The following is a 16,080-nucleotide window of genomic DNA, read 5'->3' on the forward strand; positions in this document are numbered from 1 at the left end:
CAGGAGTCCAACCCTAATGCAAGGTGGGATGAGGGCACAGAAAGTGTTTCTTTTATCTTAGTAAAACCCCTGTGGCCCTTAGTGCCGGCTCTGCCGTGCTATAAATACAGGAGTTCCCTGAGCAGGTGACATTTGACTCCAGCACTGAGGGATGAGTAGGGTTAACCAGGATGTGGAGTAAGCCAAAGAAGGTTGGGAGGAAGGAACAATAATTTCATTTATTCATATACAAATATTTATTGAGCACTTATATTTGAAGGCTCTGTGAGCTCAGCAGATAATAAGAACAGTAAACATTCATACAGAGTTTTACTACTTTCTTGCCCATCTCTCACAAGGATCAGGAACGCAGGATCACCTGGCCCTCTAGGGGAAGCGTCTCCCTCCTACGAATAAGCAGGCTCTCCCACACCAGCAGTTCTCGAACTCAAGGTGCATGTGGATCACCTAGAGACCCACGAGTTCTGGGGCGGAGCCTGGGATTCTGCATTTCTTCCCGGTTCCCAGGTGATGCTCATGGTGCTAGTCTGGAGACCACACCTTGACTGGCAAGGTCCTACAGAGCCACAATACAGTTATCACACCCAAACAATCCGTGTTCAAATTTCCCCACTTGTCTGAACGTTTTCTTTATAGCCTTTTAAAAAATGTGATCCAGGAGCCAACTGAGGATGACACATTACATTTGGATTTCACCTCTCTTCGGTCTCCTTTCATCTACAACCATCCCCGTGGATTTTTTTTTCTTCGATGGCACCAACATTTTGGAAGAGTCCAGGCTAGTTGTCTTGTAGAATATGCCACAATCTGTATTTTTCTGACTTTTCCTGACATTTCCTCATGAGCAGACGCGGGTTAAACATGTATAGCAAGAAGACTACACAGGTGATGTGTCCCCCACGTTGCATGACAGATTGTCATTTTGTCCCATCCCACTTGGCAATGGTAAGTTTGATCATTTGGTTAAGGGAGTGTCCAGGTCACTCCACTGTAAAGGAACATTTTTCCTTTTATAATTAATAAGTAATCTGTGGGGTAACACTTTAAGACTGTGTGAATATCTTGTCCCTCAACAATCTTTCTCCCAATAGTTTTAGCATCCATTGATGATCCTTGCTTGTTATTTTCAGAACTATTTAAGCATGTAGCAGTATGTGCAAGTGTGTGTGTGTGTGAGCATATATGAGAAAAAAATTGGAAAATCTGAAATCCATTCACAGTGACAGTAATAGATAAAGAGGGGGATTAGGGGTGCATCTTTCTTTGGAACAAATATTGGTCATTTAACTACCCCTGGCTCTAAACAGGCTCCATTCTTGACCTCAGCTCAGATCTCCTCTGGGAAAGTAACCCCATACAGGAGGCTTCAGCAGGTAAAGCCTCAGGGCACCTACTCTCAGACTGTCTCCCTGTCTCAGAGGATATCAAGACAGGTAGGCTCCAAGCCAGAAATCCAACCCTCCAGAAGCCTGACAGGAGCTTTCTGAACTTGGGTCAACCCCTCAGTTCCATGGGTCATATTCACAATCTCCCACTCTGCGGTGTAAAGGGAGATGGCCAGACCTGCCCCAGGGCAAACTAAATTAAGTGCTCAGCCTAGTGGGAAGCGGGAAGTGTCTCCAATTTCCAATCACATGCTCTCAAATACGGAGGCTCAGAGCCACAAGGCCCAGTTGCTGGACAAATCCTGTGGCCTGAATTATTGATGGATGAGTTCATCAGGCACTCTGCCTTCACCCATCCACTCAGGGCCTGTCCAGCTTACTGAAAAGCAGAGCCTGAAACTGTACACCATCTGCCCAGGACTAAGTTACTCTGGTCCAAACTCTTTAGCCTTCTGTGTAGCTGGAACGTTGGAAAGACCAGAGGCTTTGAAGTCCTACAGAACTAAGGTCAAGTCTGTCCTCTCCCACCGCCAACTATGTGACCTGAGCTGGCTAGTTTACCTCTGTGAGGCTCAGTTTCTTCATCTGTAAAATGGGACTAATTATCCCTTACTAGTGTTATTTGGATCAAAGAAAACACACAAAGTTACTAGGACCATGCCTGGCATGTGCTAGGCAAACAACTCTGTTATTCAAACTTTTATAGTCCGACTCCTTGCCTTTGTCTCTCCTCAACATGAACCCCATGCTCCAACCCCACCTCACCACCTGCCAAGCTTGGACCAGGACATGTGATATTACACCATCTGCATCGTTTATCAGCTTATTGCCTCTCAGCTCTAAGTCCACTCTTTTTGCTGTGCTAATGGAGCTGGACCTTGTAAATATTTCTCCTTCGCAACTGACATATGTTAAGCCTTTTCAGTAGAATCTGCAAGAGGGACTGGAGGAGAATGGCTCTTCCCTTCCTGGCCCAGGTGGCTCATTTGCTGAGTTCCTGGAGAGCATGCTTTTTTCTCCACTACTTGGCCCAAAGTTTCTCGAGTGCTGGGTGCCTGCAGGGTGCAATTTCCTCCAGTTTATCTACCACATACTTTCTCTAGCTCTTAACTAGGGCAGCAGTAGCATAGCCAGGAGCCCCAGATAACGTGGGCCTTCACTCAAATCCAGGTCACTGCTACCCACATCCTCACCCCTGGACACATATGCTGGGAGCCCCACAGGACTGGATGTCTACAGAGTCAGCCACCTGACCTTCATCCTCTGAAACTGGTGGGAACCACGCTGGCCCGAGTCATATGCAGATGTGCACTAGGTTCCTAGCGAGGGAGGTCTCTCTAAATTATTTAGTTCCATTAACGTGGTATGTAACACATTACACACTAACATCTTATAGAGTTTATATTTTATTTGTTCATTTTATTTGTCTTCCAAACACCCCACCTCCAACCATAATAAAATGTAAGCTTCGTGAGGGCAGGGACAGACTTTTGAAGGTATTGTTCGCCTCATTGTCCCCAGAGCCTAGCACAGTGCCTGGCATATAATGGGAAACTCAATAAATATTTAATGAGTGAAGGAACAGTTGAATATTGGATGAATGCATGCATGAATTAACAAATTCTTAGTTATTAGGATGAGGATATATGGGGAGTGGGACAGCCTGGGATTGAGGAGATCAATTGGGACTGGGGAATGGGGTCCTCAGGTCTTCCTCGGGGCGGTCCAGTGTTTCTTTCCCGACCGGTAGCAAGTTGCTTAGCAACCGACCGCCCAGCCCTCCGCTACCGCTAGAGGGCGCGCGGGCGGGGAGCGGGAACGCGCACGCGTGCGCGACGCGGCCGGCGAAGGAGGCACGTCACTTCCTGTTTCTTTAGGGGAACGTGGCTTTCGCTGCAGCGCCTGTCTTCCCTTCCCTGTGACTGCTGCAGTGGCCGGAGCGGGAGTCGGACCCCGAGCGCAGCCTCGCCATGGACTCGGCCCTCAGCGACCCGCATAACGGCAGCGCCGAGGCCGGCGGCCCGGCCAACGGCAAGACGCGGCCGCCTTCCACGCCCGAGGGCATCGCGCTGGCCTACGGCAGCCTGCTGCTCATGGCGCTGCTGCCCATCTTCTTCGGCGCCCTGCGCTCCGTGCGCTGCGCCCGCGGCAAGGTAGGGTCAGCGGCAAAACCGGGCGCTTTCCACCTCCCACCCGGGACCCGGCTGACACGGACCCTCCCCCGCCCGCCCTAGACGGGACAAACACCTCCTCTCCCCGGACAGTGACCACTTCCCCACCCTGGGCCCACATCCCTGGCCTTAGGTACCCCGGGATCTGAGCACCGACCCGCATACCGGGTACGGACACCTCCCTCAAATAGGGACTGGTTTCTGCCCCCACTCAGACCCTGACACATCCCTCTCTGTGTGCATCATGCTGGGAACTCTCAACCGCCGCTCACACTGCTGTTCCGGAACCAATTGTTCTGAGCCTACTGGACCCAGCCACACTAGCCCCACTTTCTGCTCTCCCTGCTCATCCCATCTGGAACAGTCCCCCCAGTCCTGGGCTCTGGGTCACCCCTGATCAGACCTGATGGGGCATTGGGCCTGACAACTCCTGAATGGTACAGTCTCATGTCATTCCTCAGAGAGGAACCCTGCCTCACCCTACCCCAGGGCAAATTCTAGCATGTGGGCCCATCCCTAGACTCTGACGATTGTCCAACTGGAATCTGTGACCCACCGTGTGCTCTCTTAAACCCCCAGATGAGGCCCTTGCCCCACCTGAAAAAAATTAACTCAGAAATAGAGCCCCAGCTCAGGCCTCAGTTTTTTGCGTCACTTTTTGGAACCAGTTCCAGTCAGCCAGCCCCTCAGAACCTGGCACCTTGGTGCCTCTCTTTTTAACCAGGCATAGGCCCCGTATTTTGCTGGTTTCCTCTCTGACTACCACCCAGCCTTGGCCCTGTCCTAGCCTAAGCCCAGACTCTTCCTAACCCTTAACTCTGTTCCCACCCCAGACCTTGACCCTACCTCAAAGTAGCTTTTCTCCTTATGCCCCTGAGACAGTCCCTCCACCAAATTGGGCTTACCCGCTGAGTAACTGAGCTGCTATTGGCCTCTCTTTCAAGACTGGGCCAGACCTCATCCCTGGCCCTCCTCAGCATCTCTCCCATTGGATGCCCAAGAGGACCCCAGCACCTTCCACCTCCTGACTTCCTCCCTCCATGCTTCTTCCTTTTGTTAAGCCTCTCTAGCCCATTGTACCCATGGCTTCTCACTTCCTGGCACCTTTTGTCCTCCTCCACAACCTCCTGATCTGCAGCTCCCTGCTGCTCCTCCCCCACCCAAACCTGAAGTCGAACCTAAGCGGAAGCTGTCTTACCCAAAGAGGACAGGCCCACAGAGCAGCTGCCACTTTTGAAACTATTCAAACCCAGGTGCCCAAAACATTACCCAACTTGATCTGTGGCTGAGGCCTGCCGCCTTCCTTCCCCAAGATCAGAACTCGCTGCTGGCTCCCTCTGTGGTCAGACACAAACGAGAGTAGGCAGGCAGGGCATCGGTGGCCCCATTTGCCTTTCTATTCTGCCCCTTCTAAGCAGAGTTCAAGTGGTCTTCAGCCTCCCTACCCTGCTTTCGGGCAGACACTTGGTGCAGGGAGAAGTTCTGAAATAGACCAGGGCAAAGGAGGTGAAGGGCAGCGTGGCATGTGCTAGGCAGCTTGATCAGAGGGACCCCAAAACTGAATAATTCTCCTGGCACCTTCTGTACACGGATCACTAATGTCTTCAGAGAACACATTCCAGACAGCATAATTTCCTGAACCTCAGCCATTGTCCAGAGTCAGGGGATGCAGCAAAGATGAGTGCGTCAGAGTCCTGTCGCCAAGGAGTTTAGGTATCTGGATGAAGGAGGGATAACTGGATGTGTGATTCTAACACAAGTGGTGCTGCAGGTTTAGAAAGATTGAGCTCTCCTGGGCGGGGCAGGGCAGCTTGGTGCTTGCGGTGGGCTTGAGCCTTGACAGAGGTAGCATTTCAGCCAGAAGGCCTTCTAGATAGAGGAAGGCAGGCAAGCAGAGGTATGAGGCAGTTCAGGAGACGGCAGAAGGCCTGGTGTGGCTGGAGCAGAGGGTATGAGTAGAAGAGAGCTTTAGATCTGCTGCAGCCCCTCAGTCCCTCCCCCCGGCGTCTCCTGCAGGCCAGGGGGGCTGCAAGACTGTACATGAAATTGCGAATGGCCTGATCCTTAGTGGCTTCCCACTGTCAACAACCGGGATGTTCTAAAGGTTACAAAGCCTTCACCCTCTTTGATTCTCATGGCAACTGAGTGTGGCCAGCAGAGCCAGTTTTATTATCCCCACTGTACGGGGAACGAAACTAAGGGTCAAAGAAATCCCTCTGCCAATGAGGGGCAGAACCAGGTGTCCTAGTCCTGGGCTCTTGGCTTGGTAGAGGTGCCCCTAAAGACACTCACAAGTGGCATTTTGGCCTAGGGAAAGGACAGGCCAGACAACTCTCTTTTTCTACCCTGAGTTATGTTTCCCTGGTCACTGGGCAAGGAGAGAGAGGTTAGTGTGGGGGCCCAGGAGTTTTGATTCCCTGCCAGTGTTAGACCCCAAAGGCAGCTGAGAGAGGGCGTGTGAGAACAGAATTCTCTCTCTGGGGCCGAGTAGTCCATAATAGGCAGGGCGAATTGTGAAATTGTGGGGAGGAGAAGGCGGAGCATCCAGGAGTGTGTGGGGAGGAGCAGTCTTGCGCAGTGCTCCTCCTCGTCTGAGACCTGTGTTCCCAGAAGGGAACAGATCCCAGCCCGAGCAATAGCTGCCCTGCAGGCTGCTTCAGAGGGCCTTGGCCTGTAACTCAGAGGAGCACCTCAGCCAACTGGACTGGGCTCCTGTTCTCTGCCAGCACTGGGCTGGGTACCAGGGATGCTGGAACAAAAAAGCCCAAGCCCTGCCCTCACAGAGCTCAGTCACCAAGGAGAAACAGATGTGTGACCAGCCAACTAAACTGAATTCTAATCCACCTCCTAGAGGAGGCAGCCACTGTCTGTGCGTGGGTCGGGGGGAATGCTACAGGCAGGGCAGGAAGAGAGGGAGGCATGGGACCACTAGGTGTGTTCAGGGAGGCAGTGAGTAGTGTGACGTGAGCCCTGCATGGGGGCTTGGATGCAGTGACAAGAGGATGCTCGGGAGCCTGCAGCTTTTCTGAGGTATGGCATCCTGAAGGCAGCACAGCAGTTCATCTTCATAGTTACAAATGACTACACACTTGCACTTGTAAAAGATTCAAGCAAGGCAGAAATATGAAGGAAAAGCCTTGTCGGTACCACTTCCTGGAAGTAACCCAGTTAGCTGTTTGGTGTGTAATCTTCCAGAATTTTTCTGTGTGTATACAGACATTATGTGTGTGCCTGTGTGTATATACATGTGTAAGTTTACTTTTAAAAGAATGAGATTTTTGCAGCACATATTGCTCTGCAACTTGACTTTTTGGTGTTGTTTAAGACTATGTCTTGGTCCTTTTCCTATGTCAGTACATGTAGACCGGCCTCTTTGGTTTGTGGAGGGGAGGGGTGATGATGCATGCCTATGGTCTAGAATCCCAAAAGTACAGAGGGTTGCACACGGAAACTCTCCCTGCCACCCCACAGCTGCCCAGTTTCTCTCCCCAGAGGCAGCCCCTGTTATATGTTTCTTGGAGAGATTCGGTGCCGTTATAAATAAGCATATGCTTTCCCCCATTTTTGCTATGACGGTTATAATTCATTATATATATGTGTATGTGTGTATTAGTGTGTGTGTGTGTATATATACACACTCTCTTTTGCACCTCGCTTTTTTCACCAAATAGATTAGTACATAGGAGTGGTCGTGGTCTTCTTTAACAGCTGTATGGTGTCCCATCTGTACCCCACAGTGTTTAGAGCGGTGGTTCTCAGAGTGTAATCCCTGGATGAGCAGCGGTAGCAGCATCCCCTGGGAACTTGTTAGAAATGCACATTCTGGCTGGCCCAGTGGCCGAGTGGTTGGGTTCGCACACTCCACTTCGGCGGCCCAGGGTTTCTCCGGTTCGGATCCTGGGTGCGGACATGGCACCACTCGTCAGGCCATGCTGAGGCAGCGTCCCACATGGCACAACCAGTGGCACTCACAACTAGAATGTATAACTATGTACTGGGGGCTTTGGGGAGAAGAAGGAAAAAAAAAAGAAGATTGGCAACAGTTGTTAGCTCAGGTGCCAATCTTTTAAAAAAAATGAAAAGAAAAGAAATATACATTCTGGATCAGAAACTCGAAGTGGGCCCAGCAGTCTGTTTTCACAAGGCCTCATGGCCACTCTGATACACACTCAAATGTGAGAACCCCTGACTTCGAGTCCTCCACTGGTCTTTTAGACTGGCATCAGTCTCAGGCTATTACACCTGCTGAAATTAATCTCCTTATACATTTGTTATTTCACACTTGTCTGTGTATTTGTCAGATAAATTCCTCAAAACTGATTTGCCATGTCAAAGGCTGTGTGCATGTTTGATTTAGGTAGATTTGACCAAATTATCCACCGCAGAGGCGGTATCAGCTTGCGCTCACAGCAGTGACCTCGGCTCCTGTGTAACGGCTGCCGAACAGTGCATTCCCCAGAGGGTTTTGAGCAGGTGTATGATGCAGGCGGGTCTAGGCTTCAAAACCAGCTCCTGGCGGGGTAGGCAGTAGGTGGGAGGCAGAGTGGGAAGGATGCTGGTGAGGTGGGTGGTTGTGAGACTGCAGTGGGGCCAAAGGATTGGAGTGGGGGTTAGTTCAGGAAATGCTCAGGAGCTAGAATCGTGGGGAGGCGACTTAGTAAAAGTGGCAGTAAGGAGAGGAGAGCCTGGGGTCCCCAGTTGGAGTGACAGAGTAACGGAATGGTCCACTAATTCCAGATCCTTTCGAGGGCATGGCCTGGAAGCAGTGCTCCCAGAGCTCGAGCCGAGCCAATGGCTGGCAGCCGGGCATCTGTCTGCCCTCGCTGCTTTTGCTTCCGCCCTGATAACCGAATATGCAGAATGTCGCTGGAAGTTAAATTTATTTCTGCTATTTGTGTCAGCTTTTCCCCCCACTCTCTAATTATGTTTTGTGTTCCAGGAGCTATTGCATTTGCATACAAGCATCTCGTTAAATCATCCAGATTGAATCAATAGACAAGCCTAACAATTTTTAGTATTTTTGTAACTATGAAGATTAACTGTTTTATTGCCTTCAGGATTCTGTTCCTCAGAAAGGTCGCAGGCTCACTGAGCATCTTGTCACAACTTTCCGACAGAAATTTCCAGATAGGAAAGGTAGAGGTCGTCTAGGGAGTAGTGGCCAGGAGTTTGGGCTCTGAAACCAGACTGCCTGAGTTGGAATCCTGGCTCTGCCATTCACCGGCTGTGTGACCATAAACAAGTTACTTCAGCTCTCTGAGCCTGAGTTTCCTCATCTGTCAAATGGAGTTATTAAAAGTACTTGCTTCATGGGGGTTTTGTGAGGATGAAATCACGTAAAGCACATAGAACAGTGCTTGGCACCTAGAAAGCTCTCAGTAAATGTTATCCTTACCACTGTTATTGTCAGATTTCCGGTCTCCCATTCTGACTCAGCATTGCAGCATGAGATATTTATAACAGTCACCCACAGAGGAGGCCAGATTCCTCTGTGTGGTGGAGCATCTGTCCAACCTTGCTTTGCCATCATATAATATTAAGCCTCTTCCCGCCCAGGATACTGGACTGAATTGAAAGGAATATGTGGAAATGAGCCATAACGTGGGTTTGTAGGTGACGCCAGAGCCCCACGTATACTTTCACTCCTGTGTGCTCTGCACCTGCAGGTCCCTCTGCCTGGTAAGCGCTTCCCTTCCCTGTACACACAGCAAACTCTTCAGCTCAGTCCATGTTTATCTGGCTCCTGCCACATACCACACCCTGTGGTTGACCTGCAACGCCTTGCTCGAGTGGCATCTGCTCTGACCACCTCTGACCCTCCCCTTCTTCCCTCCAGAAGTGCTGTCCTGTCTGCTTCCTCATGATTCCCTCGTACATAATAATAACACAAATAGTTTATTACAACTTCAGTGAAGTGTTCATGGCACAACACTGAGTGCTCCCCATGGAAAAACCACAGAATCCTGACAACTCATTTGACAGCAAGGAAATCGAGGCTGTGAGAGAGAAAATAACTTTCCCGAGGTGCCAGCGTATGGCAGAAGCAGAGCCAGGAGCCAGGCTGGGCTTTCCGATGGCAGAGCCCTCTCGCAACCGTCGGGCGCTCATACTGTGTGTTGCCCCAGTGTACATGTGTCTACTGTGTCACGTGTCACACTGGCTTGTAATATTCTGTTTACATGTCAAGGTCTTGGCCTACCTGCCTGAACTCTTCAAGGTCAACAGATTTAATTTATAATTTACGTATATATGTTATATATACTGTATTATGCATGTTATTATATAATATATATATTATAGCATATGTTATTTGTAATTTATTTTTGTGCCCACGCTACTGCCACACGAGAAGTATCTTGAATTTGTGCAGTAGGGCACAAGGAACTTGCCCAAGCTCCATAACGCGCTGCCGCCCGAGGCAGAAACCAGGGGCAGGGAGAGAAGAGGGAAGGAAGAGAACCCTGCCTCCCAGTGTCCGTGTTGCTGGCCCGCCCCGCCCCCACCTCTAGAGCTGCCTCTGGCACTCGAGGGACACAGTGCCTGCACCACCTCCGCCCTGGTGTGTTGGGGCTTGGTTACTGGCCTCTCCCTGATACGCACAGCTCCTGGTGCGGTCACGGTACTTTACCAGCCTCCTTCGAATCCCATGTCTCATTTGATTTAAGCCTCTTGGCCCTTGGAGACGTAAGTAAAGCTAGAGATTATCATCCTGTTTGACAGATGAGTAAACCGAGGCTCAAAAAGCAAATGATCTGCCTCCGTCACCCAGCGAGCCCTTAACAGAGCATTGAGTACCTTGGATTCACTTTATATGCATCCCTTTGCGTACGTGTGAATTATGTCTGTAGGAAACGTTCTCGGGTGGAATTGCTGGTCAAAGGGTCTGTGCATTTGTGCTTTGACATGTATTGCCGGAGAGCTCTCTGCAGGAAGACGGATTTACCTCCTGCCATCACTGCGGGTCAGTGCCTGTTTCCCCACGGCCGTGCCAGCTCAGAGGGTTATCAAACACACGGATTTTTGCCATGCTAGTAGATGAAAAGTGGAATCTCAGTGTACTTTAATTTGAGCTTCTCCCATTAAGAGTGAGGCTGAACAGGTCTTCCCATGGTTAAGAGCCACTGGTAGTTCCTGGTCTGTGACTCTTCATATCCTTGGGCATGTGCAAATTATGATTTGGTGCATCCTGCCAAGTTGCCCTCCCCGAAAGGCTGGACCAGTCTGTACTCAAACAGATGGTGTATACGCATCCCAATCCCCACGTCTCCATCTCCTGGTGATCATTTTATGGGCTCACTGCCCTGTGCCCCCATCTCCGTCTCCTTCTGCAGTCTTCCACCCTGGGGCACGAGGCCTCCCTGAGCCAAAATCTGCCCTCCTGGCAGCTTCCCCCTTAGCTTGTTTTGTCCTATTGGTTTTTAAGAGGCAGCTGCGAGCCAGAATGTTAGAGAGACTCTGCAGCTGAACGTGATCCCTTGTCCCGGGGATGCTCGTGCCTTATTCACAGGATGGACGTGGTGATGCTGGAGTCTCAGGCACTGTGATGAGACTGTGGGTCTTGTGGAGAGCGCTTCCCTTTGGCATGAGCAGAAATCCAACCCGGCATTGCTAGAACTTTTGGTAGCTGTGATATAAATTGAATTAGACATACAAAATGCAGTGGGAATTGCAGTTGGGGAAATCTGGAAACACTCCATGGCAGTGACATTTGCCGCATCCTCAAGGACTGAGGATTTTGCCTAGCAGAGAGAGGGCGTGGAGAGCATCATGATCCTGAGAGCTTTGGGCTCTGTTTTTTTAAATATAAATTTAAACCATAATTGAGCCAGCCCTCATGGCCTAGCAGTTAAGTTCGGCACACTCGGTGTCAGCAGCCCGGGTTCTGTTTCCAGGCATGGAACCACACCACTAGTCTGTCAGTAGCCGTGCTGTGGCAGCAGCTCACGTAGAAGAACCAGAAGGACTTACAACTAGAATATACAGTTATGTATTGGGGCTGTGGGGAGCGTGAAAAAGAGAGAGGAAGATTGGCAACAGATGTTAGCCCAGGGCGAAACTTTCCCAGGAAAAAAACAAAGTAAAGAAACAAGCAAAATTAATAAAAACTTAAGCCAGAGTTACACTACTATTGATGGATTTTCATTTGAAAGTCTTTTGGCATGAATTCTATGAAACTAATATAATTCCTGTGTTGCATTGTAACTCCACTTCCAGTTTTTTCCACTTTTATAATATTGAAATTATTTTGATTGCGTTCAGTTGTTTTTCATGTAAATATTTATCCTCTGTGATTAACCAGATCACATTCTGCCAGCTATCGCATCTGCCGTTGTAAATGTCATTGTAGCTTTTGCTCTTACCAGATTCAGTTTTCCCACTCACATTTCTTAAATTTAAGCTTTGTCAAGATTCGCTTCTCCTTGCAGTTGGTGTCTGCCCATGTGTAGTGTCAGCCATTGTCAGTTTTGTTTGTTCTTGGTTTGTTTCCACTCGGTATTCATTACCTTCTAGAGCAAAGATTAATCCTATTTACATCTTAGCTGATCCATAAGAAAATTGGAAATAATTCTCATGAAGTCCAGGACCACTCTGTGGTCACCAGTTTCCAGGGTTTTTCTTCCAGTTGTCACATGCGGTAACTGCCTCTGCTACAGCTCTCCTCCCCAGATATGCCACGTGCGCTGTGTCCTCCCTGGACTGTCCCGGTCCAGAGGGAGCAGCCCTGAGTCAGGCAAACTCGGGAACCCCTGAGGCAGCTAAGCGAACAAGGATGCAGAAGGGGAAGGAGATGAAGGAGCTCTTGGTGCATCAAACTCTCGCTGTATCCAGTTCCCGGAGGCAGGACCATGCCCCCTGCTCAGTAGGCACCTTTCTTCTCTCTCCAGAACGCGTCCGACATGCCTGAGACCATCACCAGCCGGGACGCCGCGCGCTTCCCCATCGTCGCCAGCTGCGCACTCTTGGGGCTCTACCTCTTTTTCAAAGTAAGTCCTTTCCACCTGTTGTGTCACTTCACTTAAATAACTTTGTTTTCTTTTGTTTTATTTTTCCCATCACAGGAGACATGCATGTTCATTTATAGAAGTTAAAGAGCAGGAAAAAAATAATCCTAATTCATCCCTAGACCCACTACCCAGAGACCACCACTGCTGGTGTTTGGGATTCCTCCCCACCACTCTTTATCTCTTGTCTCCATGTAGCTTTTTGTTTTGTTTTCGTGGCACCAGTTTGGTTTCATTGTACCATTTACGTGGGGATGGGGTATAGCTTGTGTCTCAGACATACCTCTGCCATACTAATTGCTTTTTTTTTTTAATTTATTGAGGTTTATTTTCCCAATAAAAGTTACACAGACTCAGTGTTGAAAACCTGGAAAACACAGAAAAGTAAAAAGGGAAAAACAGCAGTCATCCAAAACCCCACTACCAGAGACAGTCACAGATTCCCTTTTGAGGTGTGTCCTTCCACTGTTTCTTCCCGTGCATGGTTTCTCCGTAGCTGTGACCACGTGGTGTATTTAGTTTTGTAGCTGCTTTTTCACTTCACATTAATACATCATAAGCATTTTTTCATGTTACTGTAAACTCTCCTTAAACTTTTTTTTTAAATATAATGTGTGATTTTCTGATGATAAAAGTAATATATGCAAAAAACTTGAAAGGGAAAGAAAAACTTAAAGGGAAAAACACAGATAATCACTGTTAGCATTTTGGCATATCTCCTTTTAATAAGCATATTTTTAACATAATCATATTGTAACTATAGTGTTGCTTTTTTTTTTTTTGGTGAGGAAGATTAGCCCTGAGCCAACATCTATTACCAATCTTCCTCTATTTTATAAGTGGGATGCCACCACAGCATAGGTTAATGAGCAGTGAGCAGGTTGCACCCAGGATCCGAACCCGCGAACCCTGGGCCGCCAAAGCAGAGCGCACGAACTTAACCACTACACCACCAGCCCGACCCCTATAGTGTTGCATCTTTTTATTTATTTTCTTTAACAGTACATCACAAGCACTTTTTTCTGGTCATTGAAAATTCCTCAAAGATGACTTTTAATTTACATTTTAAAAATATAAGTACAGGGCCAGCCCTGTGGCACAGTGGTTAAGTGCACACATTCTACTTCAGCAGACCGGGGTTCGCTGGTTCAGATCCGGGGTGCGGACATGGCACCGCTTGTCACACCGTGCTGTGGTAGGCGTCCCACATGTAAAGTAGAGGAAGATGGGCACGGATGTTAGCTCAGGGCCAGTCTTCCTCAGCAAAAAGAGGAGGATTGGTAGCAGTTAGCTCAGGGCTAATCTTCTTCTTCAAAAAAAAAAAAAATATATATAAGCACATAGTTAAAACAAGTTTTCAACCTAGGGAAGGTGCAAATGAGCCATAATCCTCTCCAGTATAGTTTCTATGAGTCTTTCTATTATACATAGATCTTTGTTTATGTTAAAATTTAAAAGCAAATATATGTATCACACAGATAGTTCTTACCATGGAGATATTTTTGTATCAGCAGTCAAATCCAGCTTTTCTTTTTTGACAGGTGCTCATGGTTCTGCTTTAGAGATGTGCCCCTGAGGGGTACATAGTGGTGGGGTATTACAGCACTGCCGCCATGACGATCTTTGGGCACGTATCTTGGCGTGTGCACATGTTTTCAGGTATATCTGCCGTAGGATTACCAGGTCAAATAGCATCTCTACTTGTAATTTGGACAGATGGTGCCAAATCTCTCCAAAAAGATTGTGTCGATTTACATTCCCTCTAACAGAGTGTCCAGGCCCCTGTTCTCTCACCTGCATTGGGTAGCCTCAAAATTCTTTATTTTTACCAGTCTGCGAATGAGTCAAAAACATAATTTTTAATGCCTGTTTCCTGTGCCATCACTTCCCCATTGTTGAATCAGAACCACTCTTTTTAATGGTTTCAGGATATCCCCACAAGCAGATACCCATGGTTGACTTACAGCATCTCCCTCACTTTGAACAGAAAAAATCATCCTGATTTTTACTGTTATAAATAAGAGTGCATCAAATAACATTAAGAATTCACTTTATTTTTTCTTTTTTCCCTGGACCCCTGGTGAAGAGTGGAATGTATTAGACACTTTGGTTCATAGCACACCATCATCAGTCCATGCCTCCCCTTGTTACTTTCTCCCCCTTCACCCCTAATGCCCACCTCCATTGCCCACCTCCATTTCCCTCTCTGCCAGAAGCACCTGCTCTAATGCGTTTATGTCCTTAGATGCGTCTCCTTATAAAATATACAGTGTTAGTGTATCTGTGTGTATTGAGTGAGTCTAGTTTCCGTAAATAGAACTGTGCAGTACGTGGCCCTGTGTTTGGTCTTCCTCTCCCCTGTACTGCTGAGATCTCTCTGTGGCTCTTAACGTCTAGCCCATCGCCTCTGACTTGGCTTTTGACAGATGTTTCTCAAGTCTCCTCTGTGCTAAAAGTGCTAGGAATACACACCCAGGCCCTTGGCTCAAGACCTTCTTATATTTTAGTATTTAGCATTCTCTCCTTAGCCAAGATTCCCCAGAAAGGAATTTCTGGCAACAGAGGGTGTGAACATTTTTATTTAAGGCACTGGATGCCTGTTGCTCGGCCTGTCCTCCTCTCCAGGCAGGTAAGCCCCAGCCTGCCTTGTGCCAGAGGACACAGCACACCACTTCACCATGTCTCTAGATTGTCCACATTGAGAGTTCTGAAAGGCGCTGCCTGGGCCACACGGCCACCAGGTTCCTCCGAACTCCAGACCCACAGCTGATTGGTCGGTTTGCTTAACTGTGGCTCTCACTCAGCTCCTTTCCTCCTCTCCTCCTGGGCAGGGCACTGGAGTTTGTAGCATTGCTCAAAATCACAAAATTTACTTTATCCCACCTCATTAAAAACTGATTGCTTTGAGGCAGCTTCTACAAATTAAATCCAACAGCATAAGAAAAATAAAGGAAGAAATAAGAATGAAGGAGAAAATTAAAATAGGCTAAAATAATGAAGCTTTGGGTAAGGACCAGACCCAGACCCCATGTTCTAAACTCTGAAGACTTGTACATTTGCCAGAAGTGGCTCTGACTTTCTAGCAGTTAAAGCACAAAGAAAGAGAGACTTGCTGCACAATTCATAGTCCGCTTAGTCAAGCCACCAGAAGCTCAAAGATGCAGCCAGGGAGAAATTTTTCCCAAAGGCCCACATTAAAAGAACACTGTGAGAGGTGTACCACATCTTCAGAAGTAAAGCACAGTCCACAAGCCTGTGTTCCCAGGTATTTTTCTTATGCATTCACATTATAGGCCACTGACTTGCTCATCTGCTCAATCATTCTACAAACATTTATTGAGTGTCTGCTATGCACCAGGTCCTGTGCTGTGTGCTGGGGACACCGGAGTGAGAAAAACAGCCGATCCATCCCTACCCTCAGGGAGCATCTTGTTAAGTGGTAGAGACAGACACCCATCAAATAATCACATAGATAAATATGAACTTACAGTCCTAGGAAGTGCTGTGAAGGCAAGGTCTGTA

At 48.2% G+C, this 16,080-nt stretch overlaps 1 protein-coding gene across 3 annotated transcripts in view; it reads left to right on the forward strand.

Annotated features, from left to right (window-relative positions):
- Positions 1-3,248: 3,248 nt before the first annotated feature.
- The window catches only part of HM13 (histocompatibility minor 13), a 40,290-nt gene continuing 27,458 nt past the window's right edge, over positions 3,249-16,080 (forward strand). Inside the window, exons 1-2 of one of the 3 annotated variants that reach the window (XM_046678854.1) lie at positions 3,249-3,538; positions 12,442-12,540. In XM_046678854.1, coding sequence (XP_046534810.1) covers positions 3,356-3,538; positions 12,442-12,540 — 282 coding nt within the window. In that variant the 5' untranslated portion in view covers positions 3,249-3,355. The remainder of the gene's footprint in view (positions 3,539-12,441; positions 12,541-16,080) is intronic. The other 2 variants (XR_006891088.1, XM_046678857.1) reach the window with 2 other exon arrangements.

The sequence above is a fragment of the Equus quagga genome, chromosome 12, assembly GCF_021613505.1.
Source record: "Equus quagga isolate Etosha38 chromosome 12, UCLA_HA_Equagga_1.0, whole genome shotgun sequence".
Classification (NCBI taxonomy): domain Eukaryota; kingdom Metazoa; phylum Chordata; class Mammalia; order Perissodactyla; family Equidae; genus Equus; species Equus quagga.